The following is a 17,665-nucleotide window of genomic DNA, read 5'->3' as shown; positions in this document are numbered from 1 at the left end:
CAGTAAAAAGTCTGACAACACCAGGTTTTAGTCCAACCGATTTATTTGAAGAGGGAGTCCCCTCGAAAGCTTGTGAGTTTACTATCAAATAAATCAGTTGGACTAAAACCTGGTGTTGTCAGACTTTTTACTGTGTTTACCCCAGTCCAACGCCGGCACATCCACATCATAACATTGAATACAGGATTTGGGAAGTCTTGTTGAAGTTGTACAAGACATTGGTAAGACCACACTTGGAATGCTGTGTAAGTTCTGGTCACCCTATTTTGGAAAGGATATTATTAAACTAGAAAGAGTGCAAGAAAGATTTACTAGGATACTACCGTGACTTGATAGTTTGAGTTATAAGGAGAGGCTGGATAGACTGGGACTTTTTTCTCTGGAGTGTAGAAGGCTGAGGGGTGATCTTGTAGGATTCTATAAAATAATGAGGAGCACAGATCGGCTTGATAGTCAATATCTTTTCCCAAAGGTAGGGGAGTCTAAAACTAGAGGGCATAGCTTTAAGTTGAGAGAGGAGAGATACAAAAGTATCCACAGGAGCAATTTTTTCACACAGAGGTGCTGAGTGTCTGGAACAAGCTGCCAAATGAAGCAGTAGAGGCGGGTATAATTTTGTCTTTTAAAAAGCATTTGGACAGTTACGTGGGTAAGATGGGTATAGAGGGATATAGGCCAAATGCAGGCAATTGGGATTATCTTAGGGATTTAAAAAAAGGACAGTATGGACAAGTTGGACCAAAGGGCCTGTTTCCATGCTGTAAACGTCTATGATTCTAGGGCAGCGGTCTCCAAACTCTGATCTGGATGTGGCCCACTGTGGGCCGGATGTGGCCTGCAGGCTGTAGTTTGGAGACCCCTGCTCTAGGGGAAGGAAGAGGAAGGGAAGGGTTTGGACATTATACATTTTAAATGTAGCCTGACACTTCTGATGTTCTTTGCACCCTAGGTCGAAGGCTCAAAAGAACTTCAGTGATTTTAAGAAGCTAACCTCTAAGTGATGGACCAGCAGTGGTGGAACATGCCTCCAGATTTTGAATCTGACCTGGATTCTGCAATTCCTGACAGAGAAAGTTCACTTCAGCTAATGGGAGGCTTGTGTATGTCAACTAAGGCATTGAACTTTCATTTGAAGTAATCATTACGGCTTTTAAGGATCAATCGCATCAGGGATATCTTTTAGTGTCCAATCAAATAAATGAAATCCAACTTAAGAACAACTCAAAAGAGGCAGCTCCCTAAGTCCAAAGATGTGTGGATTAGGTTGATTGGGCATGCTAAGAAATAACCCTTAGCGTCCAGGGTAGCGGAGGTTAGAGGGATTAGTGAGTAAAGTATGTAGGGATATGGGGATAGGGCCTGGGTGGGATTGTGTTCGGTGCAGACTTGATGGGCCGAAGGGCCTCTTTCTGCACAGCAGGATTCTATGAAAAGGAGGGGAACAAAAGACAAAGTGGAAAAGAAACTTAAAACATTAAATTAAAATGTGATTAAAGGGGTCAATAATGCACTCTGTATGCTCCCTCTCCAGGGACACCTGGCTGCAAATATAGCTGCAATAGAGGGGCAGACAATCGGGTTGGATGATCCCTTCGATCGCTGCTGCCTGGATCTATCGAAGGAATGCCTTGTCGAGGCCCAGGAGCAGGTTCACGAGGAAGTCCTCCTCCTTCTCTGGCCCCGTCTGCACCAGGTGTTATAGATCAGGAGCATGGGGCTGAAGTGCAAACAAAACATCAATAAAAGGTTTTTGAGAAAACTGAAAATGCTGTATAGTTTATAACACATAGACTCTATAGATTGCAAAAAGGGCACGCTTGGGAGCCCATGAACCAGTACAACCTACGGTTCATGGGCTCCCAAGCTTGGCCTTTATGCAACCTGCGTGCAGCACTCTCCACCTCAGGGCTCCAAAATAGTGGAGGAAGATCCCTCCGTTGAGGGACCATTACTGGGGACCTCTGCCACCTGTTGGCAACAGGGTCAATCCATGTCAGGGAGGATCTTAAACAACACAGCTTAAAATACATTGCAAAATTAAAATGTACTTTCGCTGATGATTACAGACCCACTTTATCCATTACAGTTCTTTCAATAGAATTACCATCCTCATGACAAATAACATTTAAAAATACTTTTCTCTCTCTGTAGTTTCAAACCCACTTTATATATTAAAGAACTTTTTAATGGAATTAACAGCATCATGACAAATATATATATCTTTCTCTCACTTTGTTTCAGCGAGTCACAAAGGTCTACAGCAGAGAAAAGTCCTTTGACCCATCATGTCTGGACCAATCTATATGAAACATCTAACTACTCGAATCCCATTTTCTAGCACTTGCCCATGCATTTGTATGCCTGGGCATCATCACAAGTATACATCTAAATATTTCTTAAATGTTAGGAGGGCCCCTGTCTCCATCATCCTTTCAGGTGGTGAGTTCCAGACTCCCACCATCCTCTGGGTGAAAATGTTTTTCTACACATCCCCTCTAAACTTCCTGTTCCCTACCTTAATCTATGCCCATGGTCATTGGACCCTCCACAAAGGAGAAAGGTTTCTCCCTATCTTCTCTATCTATGCTCCTCATAATTTTATATTGCAATCACGTCCCTCCTTAGTGTCCTCTGCTCCAAGGAAAACAACGGTAAGAAGTCTGACAACACCAGGTTTAAGTCCAACTGATTTATTTGATAGTGAACTTACAAGATTTTGAGGTTAACCTCTTCGTCAGGTGACAAATAAATCGGTTGGACTTAAACCTGGTGTTGTCAGACTTCTTACTGTGTTTACCTCAGTCCAACATCTCCATATCAAGGAAAACAACCCAAGTCTATCCAATCTCTCTTCAAAACTAAATCTCTTTTGAGGCTTTGACATAAGCGTAGAGATCATGAGACAAGGTCTACCTGGTGAGGGAGTGAATCAATTGTCTACCCCTGTGTACACAAAAAGGATGTGGAGATGCCAGCGTTGGAATGGGGTAAACACAGTAAGAAGTCTCACAATACCAGGTTAAAATAAACCTGTTGGACTTTAACCTGATATTGTGAGACTTCTTACAGAGAGATCTTATAGAAACATACAAGATTATGAAGGGAATAGATAAGATAGAAGCGGGGAAGTTGTTTCCACTGGTGGGTGAAACTAGAACTAGGGGGCATAACCTCAAAATAAGGGGAAGCAGATTTAGGACTGAGTTGAGAAGGATCTTTTTCACACAAAGGGTTATGAATCTGGAATTTCCTGCCAGTGAAGCAGTTGAGGCTACTCATTCTATGTTTTTAAGGCAAGATTAGATAAATTTTTGAACTGTAAAGGAATTACGGGTTATGGTGAGTGGGCTGGTAAGTGGAGCTGAGTCCACAAAAAGATCAGCCATGATCTTATTCAATGGTGGAGCAGGCTCGGGGGGCCAAATGGCCTACTCCTGCTCCTAGTTGTTATGCTCCTAAGTCACAAAGTTCTCTTCAGCAGCAGTTTTAATCAAGCTATACAGTTGACAGCCCAGAAAGTCACAGGTTGCAGAGGGCGTTTAAATGTTCTGCATCCGGGCAATAATTCACTTGTTCCTCCCACCTGCTGAGGCACCAGTGAGTTCGCATTTGACTACAGGGATTGGTTTCCCATATTTTATCGCTGTTTTGGGGATTTTTCGTTTCTCCGCTAATTCCCATTCTCCTCTTTCCTGCTGGACAATAGAAGGCCTATTCAGCTAAATTTCAATATCTTTTGCTTCTTAACTGCATTATTGCAGCCCTCAACTCGTCTAACTCCAGAACAACAAAACAAATGAGGACTTGTTAAGTTGGATGGTCAATGGTGGCTACTGTACCCAGAGTTCCTGGCGGTAAGGAATGTCCCTGATTGACACAACCGGCGGTCAGCGCGCCGGCGCAACGGCGTAGTGTTTGGTGCATGCGCACTGTGATATGGTCCATGCAGAGAAGCTTCCTTCCCGGATCCAGAGTCGGTAAATGGCGGGTGGGGGGAGCGATGAACCTGGGTGCCGTTGGTACGTGCAGGCTTCGAAATCACAGTGTATAACCTTTAGACTTCAGAATTAGAAGATGACGTTTGCCAGAGTAGGGAGACGAGAGTGAGATTTCTGCCGCTGAACGGCCGGAGTAACGACCTCATTGTAATGAGGGGAAACAGACAACGCGCATGCGTAACCGCCGTCTTTAAATGGGCGGCGTGCAGCAAGGCGCATGTGCAGCCACGTCAGTGGGGAAGATGTCTCTCCTGGACTGACAAGTGATGGGGTTCATTTCTAAGTTTTAAAATTTTAAGGTCATTCTGACTCCAAATGTTTCCCCTGTTTCTAATAATAGATGGATTTTATTTGTGTTTAGTATTTAACTGTTACTTATATAAATGTTCAAAAAAGGTTTCTACCACTTTCCATCTCCCAATTATGTAAGAACATAAGAACATAAGAAATAGGAGCAGGAGTAGGCCATCTAGCCCTTCGAGCCTGCCCCGCCATTCAATAAGATCATGGCTGATCTGTCGTGGCTCAGTTCCACTTTCCCGCCCTCTCCCCATAACCCTTAATCCCCTCTCTTATCAAAAATCTTCCATCATCAGCAATTGTTTTTTCCAGCACTAAGATCCATTCCACTGATGCTTCTGACTTGATATTAACCATAAAACTTTGCGCCATTTTAATTCCCATTTTGAACACCTGAAACGTTAACTTTATTTCTCTCTCTTCATTTATCATTCGATAGATTTAATCATTCCCCAGTCTCGTGTGGAGAAGGTGATGTTTGACCACTTTGGACCGCTGCCGTCCGTGTGGTAAGCTCTCACAATGCTGTTCGGTAAGAAGTTACCGGATTTTCATCCAGCAACAATGAAGGACTACTGACATTATGTCTAAATCAACAACATTAATTTGTATTTATTATCACATGATACATGTTCCAAGACATTTCACAGAAATGTGACAATGTCTGTTCCTGAGCTGTAATTTTCGTTGTTCTTTGTAAGCAGTTTTAGTTCAGTCGGGCAGCTTGCTCGGTGCAGGCTTGGAGAAGCGAAAGGCCTGTTCCTGTGCTGTAATTTTCTTTGTTCTTTGTAACATTTGACTGTGAGCCACATAGAGTCATAGAGATTTGCTGCATGCAACAGGCCCTTCGGCCCAACTTGTCCATGCCACCCTTTTTTTAAACTCCTAAGCTGATCCCAATTGCCTGCATTTGGCCCATATCCCTCTATACCCTTCTCACCCATGTAATTGTCTAAATGCTTTTAAAAGACAAAATTATGCCAGCCTTTACTACTACCTCTGGTATCCTGTCCCAGACACTCACCACCTGTGTGAAAAAATTGCCCTTCTGGACCCTTTTGTATCTCACCCCTCTCACCTTAAACCTATGCCCTCTAGTTTTAGACTCCCCTACCTTTGGGAAAAAATATTGATTATCTAGCTGATCTATGCCACTATAAAATCGCCTCTCAGCCTTCTATGCCCCAGAAAAGAAAGTCCCAATCTATCCACCCTCTCCTAATTACCCAAGCCATCAAGTCCCAATAGCGTCCTAGTAAATCCTCTCTGCACTCTTGCTAGTTTAATAATATTCTTTCTATAATAGGGTGACCAGAACTGTACACAGTATTCCAAGTGGGCCTTACCAATGTCTTGTACAACTTCAACAACATATATGGGCATCTTAGGCAAACAAAGGATTGATCAGAGAATCATGAATTAGAATCACAGAATCTCTACAATGCAGAATGAGGCCATTTGGCCCATCTGGTCTGCACCAACTAAGAGCATCTTACCAACACCACATATTAACCCTGCTAATCCCCCTAACCGACACTTCTTTGGACAATAATGGGCAATTTAGCATGGTCAATCCACCTAACCTGCACATCTTTGGGCTGTGGGAGGAAACTAGAGCACCTACAGCAAACCCATGCAGATATAGGGAGAATGTGCAAACTCCTCACAGTCACGCAAGGCCAGAATTGAACCGAGGTCCCTAACACTGTGAGGCTGCTGCGCTAGTCATTGTTTCGCCTTGGTGGCTTAGGTTTTAAACAGAATCTTAAAGGAGAAAAGCAATGTAGAAAGACGGAGAGATTTAAAGATGAAATGTCAGCTTGCCACCTTGGCAAATGAAAGAATGGCCTCCGATTGTGGAACAATTATATCAGGAATTAGATAAATACACCTTTGAATGATTGTGAGGCTGGAAGAGATTACAGAAATACAGATGATCACAGCCATGAAGGACATAAAAGACAAGAGTTTTAAAATTTAGTTGCTTCTTAAATGGGAGCCTCTGTAGATGGGTGAGCAAGACTTGGTGCACATGGGCAACAGAGTTTTAGATGACCTCAGCCTTGCAGGGAGGCTGAATGTGGGAAGTGGGCCAGAAATGCATTAGATGGTTACGTCTAGAGGTAACAAAGGAATCAGTGACCACTTCAGCAAGAGATGACCTGAGACAAGATTAGAGTCAGGTGGTTAGTGTAGTGGAGCATACACAGTCTTAGTGATGATGTGAATCTGTGTTTGGAAGCTCATGAAATATTTTGGTATGCTATGAACAGTCAGGTTCAGTCTCAGGCAGTTACATAAGAAATAGGAGCAGGAGTAGGCCATCTAGCCCTTTGAGCCTGCCCCGCCATTCAATAAGTTCATAGCTGATCTGTCGTGGCTCAGTTCCACTTTCCCGCCCTCTCCCCATAACCCTTAATCCCCTCTCTTATCAAGAACCCATCAACCCGCTTCTTAAAAATATTTAGCGAGGCAGCCTCCACCACTTCAACGGGCAGAGAATTCCAGAGATTCACCACCCTTTGAGTGAAGAAGTTCCTCCTCAACTCCGTTCTAAACCGCCTCCCCTTTATCTTGAGGCTGTGCCCCCTAGTCCTACTGTCTTTTTTGAGCGGGAAGAGTCTCTCCACCTCTATCCTATCCATCCCATTCATCATCTTATACGTCTCAATGAGATCTCCCCTCATTCTTCTAAACTCTAACGTGACATGGCCGTGACATGGATGGAGTCAGTTACAAGAAAAAATAATTTGCAGTAGGGACTGAAGACGATTATTTCAATTGTCCCAATATCAAAATGGAGGAAAGTTCCTTTAATCCAATACTGAACATCAGAAAAGTCAGAACATTGTTGTGAGTTGCAGGGGAACTTGGAGATGATGGTGTTCACATACACCTGCTACCCTGGTCCTTTGACGAGGTGGAGGTTAGTGGTTTGGAATATTCTGTTAAAGTTTTGCTTGAGTTTTAGAAACATAAAATCCCTCTGCATAAGTTCCAATTCTCACTTTTGTCTGTCTTTTTCAATGAAGGCCAGAGTTCTGTGTTGGCCCAGACTGGGTAGCAGGTTACCTTTCCTAAAGGACATTAATGAACTATTTCATCTTTTTACAACAATCCTTCCGGTTTTCATTGTCACATTTCCCTAGTGCCGGCCCCAGAAATTACCAGATTCATTCAGCTCAATTTCACAATCATTTTTTTGTGTTCCTCATGCTTCTCTGTGACTCCCTTTTTTCTTTTCAATCAATTTCACAAGGTATTAGAAGGAGAGGATTTGTAGTTGGGAAGTTCGAACCAAACGTCATCAGGACCTGACGGAATTGCCAATACGTTGTAACCCGAACAGCATTGAATTGTGAACATGGAAGGAAAAAGCACTGTTCATACTGCAGAGAAACCGTGGAAATGCGGAGACTGTGAGGAAAGATTTAGTTACCCGTGTGAGCTGGAAACACATCAACGCACTCACACTGGGGAGAGGCCATTCACTTGCTCTGTTTGTGGGAAGGGATTTACTCGATCATCACAGCTGATTACACATCAGCGAGTTCACACCGGGGAGAGACCATTTATCTGCCCTGAGTGTGGGAAGGGATTCACTCAGTCTTCCAACTTGCAGACACACCAGCGAATTCACACTGGGGAGAGACCTTTCAAATGTCCAGACTGTGCAAAGTCCTATAGAAGTTCTGGGGATCTGATGTGCCATCAACGTGCTCACACTGATGAGAGACCATTCAGGTGCTCTCACTGCGGGACTGGGTTTAGGGGATCATTTCAACTCACTGTTCACCAGCGGATTCACACTGGGGAGAGGCCATTCACCTGCTACATGTGTGGGCAGGGATTCACTCAGTTATCCCATGTGCTGAGACATGAGAGAGTTCACACAGGGGAGAGACCTTTTCATTGCTCAGACTGTGGGAAGCGCTATAAAAGTTCCGGGGAACTGATGACCCATCAACGTATTCACACTAATGAGAGACCTTTCAGGTGCTTTACCTGTGGATTAGGGTTCAGGGGATCATCTCAACTCTCTGTACACCAGCGAATTCACACGGGGGAGAAACCATTCACCTGCTCTGAGTGTGGGAAGGGATTCACTCAGTCATCCACACTGCTGAATCACCAGCGAGTGCACACAGGGGAGAGGCCATTCACCTGCACCGAATGTGGGAAGAGATTCACTCAGTCAGCCCACCTACTCAGTCACCAGCAGATTCACGCGGAGAGAGGCCATTCACCTGCTCTGAGTTTGGGAAGAGAATCACTCGGTCAGCCACACTGCTGAGTGAATAGCGAGTTTGCAATTGACTCCAGTGATTGGATATTTGTGATAATCATATCCAGGACTAAACTATGTTCATTATAATCTTTTTTCTGATGATAATAAACATTTCATTTAATATTCAAAGTAAAAATTGTATTATGTCTTTTCAATATCTCTAACACAAGCTTGTTCATTTTGAAGTGTTCTTCCTCCCACGCCTCCCCAAAACCTCACTTCTGACAACAATGAGGAGTCGTGATGTGGGTATGCCGGCGTTGGACTGGCGTAAACACAGTAAAAAGTCTGACAACACCAGGTTTTAGTCCAACCTATTTATTTGATAATATACTCGCAAGCTTTCGGGTTAGCCCCTTCGTCAGGTAAACCTGACGAAGGGGCTAACCCGAAAGCTTGCGAGTATATTATCAAATAAATAGGTTGGACTAAAACCTGGTGTTGTCAGACTTTTAACAATGAGGAGGTCATGGATCTTCTTAGTGCAATCATTTGTCTCTGTTACTTCCCTTCTTTCCACTAACCCCCTGGATCAAACACATGGAATTCAAGAAGATAAATCCAAAATTGGCTTAGTAATAGGACACAGTTTGGTGGACGAAGGATGTTTGTGATTGGAAGCTGGTGGCCAGTGGCAGATCACAAGCTTCAGTGCTGGGATCCTTACTTTTCGTTATATACATAAATGTATGAGAATATGGGGCTAGTTTCCAAATGACACTAAGATGGTAGAGTGATTAATGGTGAAGATGAAGGCTGCACGTTATAGGAAGATATAATAGGAAGCATTGGTCTGGGGTGGGCACAGTAAGAAGTCTCACAACACCAGGTTAAAGTCCAACAGGTTTATTTGAAACCACGAGCTTTCGGAGTGCTGCTCCTGCAAAGTAATCTTCATTTATTAATCACAAGTAGGCCTACATTAACACTCCAATGAAGTTACTGTGAAAATCCCCCAGTCGCCACATGCCGGTACACCGTGGGAGAATTTAGCACGGCCAATGCACTTAGCTTGCATGTCTTTCTGTGGGAGGAAAATGGAGCACCTGAAGGAAACTCATGTAGACACAGGAAGAACGTGCCAGTTTCCACAGACAATGACCCTAACAGGGAATCAAACTCGGGTTCCTGCTGCTGTGAGGCAGGAAGCTAGATTTTTCATGTAATCTACATCCAATTTTCCAACTGCTTTTTAAAATTCTGTCCAATCTGAAATATATACGTAAACATCAACTACTGCATTTTTACTGATCTACCCCTTAATCTATTTTTCAATGTCAGTTTTGACAGTGCTTTCTTGAAAGTTAAAACACTAATCTTAGACCCAATCATCTTTCCTTCAAATTGAATGCAAATTTAAACAATGTTATTATCGCTGCTACTTAGCAGCAACTTTACTGTGAGATCAAAAATTATTCCTGTCCTATTACACACTACCAAATGCCTTGAGATGGTTTTCATTGCTTGAGAGTTTAGTTTATTGATCAGTGTCACAAGTAGGCTTACATAACTCTGCAATGAAGTTATTGTGAAAATCCCCTAGTTGCCACACTCCAGCACCTGTTTAGGTACAGAGTGAGAATTTAGCATGGCAAATACACCTAATCAGCACGTCTTCCTGACTGGGAGGAAACCAGAACACCCAGACAGACATAAGAGAATGTGCAGATACTGCAGAGAGTCACCTAAGCCAGAATTAAATCTGTGTCCCTGGCACTGAGGCAGCAATGCTAACCAATCTGCCATTGTGTCACCTGTAGCTTTATGAATGTGACATCTCAGACAGAAATCTGGTGGGTGAAGCTGAAACACATGCTGAGAACCATCACAGAACCTACAGCAAAGAGCAAGAAGCTCAGAGGACACATGAATGAAGTAACCGATTTGCAAAATCCCTAATGGCAATTGTGAAAATCTGCCAACTTCTGTAAAATAATAGTACAAAGTGCACCAGGGAACATTTACCAGGCTGACCTCAAAACTGGGGTCATTTTGCGTATCCCATCTTCTACTGTTATTAAAATCAGGCCTCAATGTAACAACTATTAGAAACCAAACTTTTTCTTACTGCAGTGGGTAGGAGAGGCTGTGTCATCATATATGTTCAAGCTTGAGAAAGGCAGATTTTAAATTAGTAAGGGAATCAAGGATTATGGGGATGAGGCAAGAAAGTGGAGTTGAGCATTATCATTCCAGCTCAGTTATGGTCTCATTGAATGGCAGAGCAAACTTGATGAGCTGAATGGCGTATTTCTGTACCAACAACTTTATGGTCTAACTTAATAAAAGGGGAAATGTTTGTTTCAGTGACCCTAGTGAAGGAGCAATAATTTTTCCAATTACCCTGTAATATTATAGAAGCATAGATTAAGTTGAATTATTAATTTGAAATATTTCCTGTAGCACCAGCAAACATCCTGTGAAGACCCTTGCCCCAGCTTGGTTGTGGTGCTCCAGGTCTTGTTTCAATGCCTCAGGAACCTGGAGCCTTCCATTCCACAGCAAGTTTCCAGCTCCATATTAACTGCCATGTTCTACTATTGCTAGATGTGATTCTGCAACAGACCATCTCTTGCTGAAAGATCCCAAGTGTGTTAATGTCTGAACAAAATCAGCGGTTCATTAGCCCAGCTTGGAATATGAGTCATTCAAACTTTTTAGAACCCACGTATATTAATAAACAGGGAACACTTCTCTGCAACCAAAAGAATATGTTCAAGCCTTGGGATCTTTTTTTGAATTACCCAGGATCTTGATCAGCCAGTCTTAAACATTCACCACTGATGCACAGTAGCATCTACGAGATGTACAAGTCACCAAAGCTCCTTCCAAACCTGCAACCTCCACAATCTAGAATCGGTCAGCAGATACCCCTGCATGTTGCCCTCCAAGCTACAGACCATTCCATCTTGGAACTATATCACTGTTCCTTAACTGTTGCTGGATCAAAATCCTAAAAATCATTAACAGCACTGTGGCTGTACCAACTTCCCATGGACTGCAGTGGCTCAAAAACAGTAAAAAGTCTGACAACACCAGGTTTAAGTCCAACTGATTTATTTGATAGTACACTCATTAGCTTTCGGGTTAGTCCCTTCGTCAGGTGAATGACTAACCCGAAAGCTAGTGAGTGTACTATCAAATAAATCGGTTGGACTTAAACGTGGTGTTGTCAGACTTTTTACTGTGTTTACCCCAGTCCAACGCCGGCATATCCACATCGTGGCTCAAAAAGGCAGCTCATTATCATCTTCTCAAAGGAAATTAGCAATGCAAAAGAAATCACGTCTTGCCAGCAACACTAACATCCTGTGAAAGAAGAAAAAAAGTACTTGAAATCAGAAAATGCTGGAAAAGCTCAGCACACCGAGGAGAAACACTAGAGAAAGGAACAGAGTTAGCAATTTCCTAATCCAAAATGACTCCCCTTTGGAATTACCAAAGGTGAATTGTTGCAGGAGGGTTTCAGATTCCTGGCTCCAGATCATTCTGATGAAGATTTGTATCTGATTTGGAACATTAACACTCTTTCCACAGATATGGAGAGTCTGCAGAAGGATCTAGATAGGCTGGGCGAATGGGCCAGGAAATGGCAAATGGAATTTAATGTTGGCAAGTGTGAGGTGGTCCACTTTGGTAGGAAGAATGGTAGGAAGGACTATTACTTACGTGGCGAAAAACTGCAGCAGGCGACGGTGCAGAGGGACCTCGGGGTCCTTGTGCATGAGTGGCAAAAACCCAGCTTGCAGGTGGTCAGGAAGGCGAATAGGATGCTGGCCTTCATAGCGAGGGGGATTGAATATAAAAGTAGGGAGGTCTTGCTGCAGCTGTATAGGGCATTGGTGAGGCCGCAGCTGGAGTACTGTGTGCAGTTTTGGGCGCCGCACCTGCGCAAGGATATTTTAGCCCTGGAGGGAGTGCAGAGGAGGTTTACTAGGCTGATACCGGAGTTGAGGGGATTGAGCTATGAGGAGAGGCTGAATAAACTGGGCTTGTACTCGTTAGAGTTTAGAAGAATGAGGGGAGATCTCATTGAGACGTATAAGATGATGAATGGGATGGATAGGATAGAGGTGGAGAGACTCTTCCCGCTCAAAAAAGACAGTAGGACTAGGGGGCACAGCCTCAAGATAAAGGGGAGGCGGTTTAGAACGGAGTTGAGGAGGAACTTCTTCACTCAAAGGGTGGTGAATCTCTGGAATTCTCTGCCCGTTGAAGTGGTGGAGGCTGCCTCGCTAAATATTTTTAAGACGCGGGTTGATGGGTTCTTGATAAGAGAGGGGATTAAGGGTTATGGGGAGAGGGCGGGAAAGTGGAACTGAGCCACAACAGATCAGCCATGATCTTATTGAATGGCGGGGCAGGCTCGAAGGGCTAGATGGCCTACTCCTGCTCCTATTTCTTATGTTCTTATGTTCTTTTTGACTTTTTCCAGCATTTTCTGTTTTGTTTATTGCAGATATCCAGCATCCTCAGCCTTTTCCTTTCAAACACATGCTGGTTACAGGGCACAAAGAGGCCAACTGGCCCATCACGTCGACACCAGCTCCCAAACAAGCATCCTGAATTAGTGCCATCACCCTGAACACTGATTCGATTCAAATAAGCACCTAAATGCCATTTTAAATGCTTGAAAGGAACCTGCTTTCACCACACTTCTACGCAGAGCATTCGAGACCCGAAGCACTCATGCGAAAAAGTTTGCCTCACATCACATTTGCTGCTTTTGCAAATTACTTCTTGATCAGTTTACAAGTGAGAACGGTTTCATATGACCGATAGTTTAGCATGTCCATGTAAAATATATATTTTTTGTATATGTATGTGTGTGTGTATTGGTTGTGACTCCCCTGGCTCTGTGCCCCTCAGCACTTCAGCTCCCACCAAACGCCCCCTTACCCCGCCGCCATTACTCGGAGGACCCGCCACCTCCTTGGTCCTCCAGCCCCGCCCCCCCCCTCTGTTGCTATTGGTCTTGGTTCACGTCACTCACGGCATCAAAGCGCCGCCAGCATCACGTGATCTGCGTTTGAACGCAACGGCCGCGTTTCTTTCACTCGGTGATACGTTAGCCCGGCCGGACTCTGAGGTTTATGTTCTGTTTGATTCTTTCTCCGTTTGCCTGTCCACTTCTCCGCCATCCTCGCACCCACTCAATCTAGGAAAATTCATTTTCGGTCCTTCCTTCGGCCTTTCAACATCCGCCTTGCTCAGGAATCCAGCGCGCAGGCGCCGAACCGGCACCGTCATTTCAACCAACTGAGCATGCGCGTCTCCCGGCAGCCGCTGGGCATGTTGAAAGGGTGATTGTCCTTCCATAGCCACTTGTCATTTAAAGGGACAGACTGCAGTTTCTGGAGCAACATATCGACAAAACTAGTGTACTGTTTGATCTGAATGAATCCCTGCTGCAGTTTTTAGTTATCCCTGATGGAGACTTCTTTGCCAGGGAAAGAATCTGCCATCAGGATGCTCAGGTAAAATACCAGCCCAATCTGTCTGGCTTAAACCGGGCACCACGACCTGAAGATTTTTGATGAGATGGAAGAGAAGAGCAGCATTTGCAGTGTGGACAAACCGTGCACATGTTCTGTATGCGGATGTGGCTTTGAACGATCATCTGACCTGGAGAGGCATAAGTGTGACCAAACTGAAGAGGGGCCAAGTAAATGCGGGGACTGTGAGCAGGGATTTGGTCATCAAGCTGAGCTGGAAATTCATCGACGCAGTCACACCCGGGTGAGGGCATTCACCTGCTCTCTGCGTGGGAAGGGATTTACTCAATCATCCGACCTACTGAGTCACCAGCAGGGTCACGCTGAGGAGAGGCTGCTCACCTGTTCCAAATGTGGGAAGGGATTCACTCAGTCATCAACCTTGCTGAGACACCAGCGAATTCACACTGGGGAGAGACCATTCACCTGCTCTGAGTGTGGGAAGGGATTTACTCAGTCATCTGACCTGTTGACACACCAGCGAATTCACACTGGGGAGAGACCATTCATCTGCTCAGTGTGTGGGAAAAGATTTACTCGGTCATCTAACTTGCTGGCCCACCAGCGAGTTCACACTGGGGAGAGACCATTCACCTGCTATGTCTGTGAGGAGAGATTCAATCATGTCTCCAACCTGCTGACACACCAGCGAGTTCACACAGGGGAGAGACCTTTCACCTGCTCCATTTGTGGGAGGGGATTCACTCAAGCCTCCAATATGTTGAGGCACCAGCGGGTTCATACTGGGGAGAGGCCATTCACCTGCTTTGTGTGTGAAAAGGGATTTGCCAAGTCTGCAAGTCTGCTGGCTCACCAGCGGCTTCACACTGGGGAGAGACCGTTCACCTGTTCCACGTGTGGGAAGGGATTCATTCGGTCATCAACCTTGGTGACACACCAGAGAGTTCACACCGGAGAGAGACCATTCACCTGCTCCAAATGTGGAAAGGGTTTTAATCAGTCATCCGATCTGCTGACACACCAGCGAGTTCACACTGGCGAGAGACCATTCATCTGCTCTGTGTGTGGAAAGGGATTTATACAAGCCTCCCATCTGCTAAGCCACCAGCGGCTTCACTCTGGCGAGAAGCCATTTACCTGCTCAGTGTGTGGGAAGGGATTCATACAAGTTTCGACTTTACTAAGCCATCAGCGAGTTCACACTGGGGAAAAGCCATTCAATTGCTCTGTGTGTGGTAAGGGATTCAGCCGATCATCCTATCTAGAGAAGCACCAGCAAGTTCACTTTTGACTGCACTGCTCCAATTCTGCAGCTACTTGTTTGGTTGAGTATTATTGAGGAAAAGGGAAACATATTGTTGAAGCTTTTCATCTTGTACTCATCAGGACAGATGCAGGGATGTCAATTTCAAAGGAAGTAACAATTTATATTGCATCACAATTGATTAACAAATCAAATCTGAGTTGACTGTTGACATAGAGAATTTCAGTGAACTATCACCCCTCAGATTTTTATTTAATTCAGAAATGGCACAATGTCTAGACATGTTCCTTCTGCTTGCTGAAGACTGGTTCCTATTTACGAATATACACTGCTCCTGGCAAACACATTGTGAGCCCAACTGATCATCCTATATTGGTTGTTACTGTAATTCTTAGTGCACTCAGGATTGTTCAGTGAGTGTTGTTGAACCACGGAATCAAATTGAATGACCTGGTGAATTCTGATGTTTGCACACATGATCTGGCTGTATATTGTGAGTTACCGAAGAGTTTCTTTTAGTGAAAACTTTTATTGAAGATTTTGCATTTTACATTTTCCTACAAGACCCAACAAATCCACAAAATCTAGTACAGTAAGGAGTGATCATTATTCCACATATACAGAAAAAAATAGCAAATTGTTCAGATTATCAATCATTGTAATCGTTGTAGTTGTTGTTTCCTTTTGCGTGGATAATGAAAGGATAACGGAAAGAGTGGGGGGATTTCAGGATAACAGTAAAGCTATGAGAATTGCATGTTGTGCACATCCTCCTGCACAGGACAACAAAGACAGAGCTACACAATAAAAGGGATCGCTAATGGGGTAAAGGCAAGCAATTAGGAACTAACTCAGCATTTCAAGATCTTGGGGCAATAAAAGATAACTAGATGCATAGACCTGGGGTGTCCTAGTCCACCAGTCACTAAAGGTAAGCACGCAGGTGCAACAAACAGTTAAAAAGGCGAATTGTATGTTGGCCTTCATAGCGAGAGGATTCGTGTACAGGAGCAGAGATGTCTCAATGCAATTATACAAGGCCTTGGTGAGTCCACCCCTAGACTATTGTGTGCAGTCTCCTTATCTGAGGAATGATATTCTTGCTGTGAAGGAAGTGCAGAAAAGGATTACTAGATTGAATCCTGGGACGGCAAGACTGATGTATGAGGAGAAATTGAGTTGGTTAGGATTGTATTCACTGGAGTTCAGAAGAATGAAGAGGGATCTCATAGAAACTCATAAAATTCTATCAGACTAGACAGGATAAATGCAGGAAGGATGTCCGTGATGGTGGGATGTCTGGAACAAAGGGTCACAGTCTGAGGGTACAGGATAGATTGTTTAGGACAGAGATTAGGAGAATTTTGTCACCCAGAGAGTGGTGAACCTATGGAATTTGCTACCACACAAAGTAGTTGAGGTCAAGCATTGAATGTGTTCAAGAAACAGTTAGATATAGCACTTGAGGTGAAGGAGATCAAAGGATATGGGGTGAAGGCAGAATCAGGCTATTGAGTTGGATGATCAGCTATGATCATAATGAATGGCAGAACTGGTTCAAATGGCCAAATAGCTTCCTCCTACTCCTATTTTCTATGTTTCCATATAAAAATGTTTGCATCCAGAGGGTGTTGGGAATCTGGAAATCTGCCTGAAACAGCGGCAGAGGGAGGAAAACTCAACATTTAAGAAACATTGAGATAAGCATTTGAAATGCCATGACATTTAAGGTTATGGATCATATGTTGGAAAATTGAATTAGAATAGATTGGTGCTTGATGGTTGGTGCAGACACAGTGGGCCAAAGGGCCTTTTTCTGTGCTATAAAACTTTATGTCTGTATGTATTTTGCCTACATCAGAAGTTAATATCTTGTATGGTAATCTCTAATGTGGCACTTTTTAGAATGCCTTTTGGAAATCTAAATGCATTATATGTATGGTTTCCCTGTATCTATCCTGCTGGTTGCAGTTTCACATTTCTCTAATAAATTTGTCAAACATGATTTCTTTCACAAAACCATGTTGACTCTGCCTACTTCCTTAATGAAGAACTCCAGCAGTTTCCCCATGACAGATATTGAGGTAACTGGTCTTTTTACTCCCTGTATTCTTGACTAATAGTGTTGCATCACCAAATGACCAGTTTTCTGGGATCTCTCCAGAATCTATGGAATTTTGAAAGATTACAATCAATACATCAACTTTCCCTGCAGCCATTCCCTTTAAGCAATCAAGATGCAGTCCATTAGGTCGAAGGGGCTTATATGTTGCCTAGTCCTATTAATTTTCCTCGTAATTTTTCTCTGCTGATTGTGATTATTTTAAATTGCTTCCTTTTATACCCTTGATTTTCTATT

General features: G+C 43.7%; 1 protein-coding gene across 1 annotated transcript in view; it reads left to right on the top strand.

Annotated features, from left to right (window-relative positions):
* The window catches only part of LOC145351414 (uncharacterized), a 49,799-nt gene extending 32,537 nt beyond the window's left edge, over positions 1 to 17,262 (top strand). Inside the window, exons 3-5 of the mRNA XM_080201019.1 lie at positions 4,738 to 4,807; positions 7,656 to 8,579; positions 14,097 to 17,262. Coding sequence (XP_080057145.1) covers positions 4,738 to 4,807; positions 7,656 to 8,579; positions 14,097 to 15,333 — 2,231 coding nt within the window. The 3' untranslated portion in view covers positions 15,334 to 17,262. The remainder of the gene's footprint in view (positions 1 to 4,737; positions 4,808 to 7,655; positions 8,580 to 14,096) is intronic.
* Positions 17,263 to 17,665: the final 403 nt, after the last annotated feature.

The sequence above is a fragment of the Carcharhinus amblyrhynchos genome, chromosome 13 (assembly GCF_965287045.1).
Source record: "Carcharhinus amblyrhynchos chromosome 13, sCarAmb.v2.hapA, whole genome shotgun sequence".
NCBI lineage: Eukaryota > Metazoa > Chordata > Chondrichthyes > Carcharhiniformes > Carcharhinidae > Carcharhinus > Carcharhinus amblyrhynchos.
The sequence above is the reverse complement of the archived record's forward strand: the minus strand, read 5'-3'. Positions and strand labels throughout refer to the sequence as shown.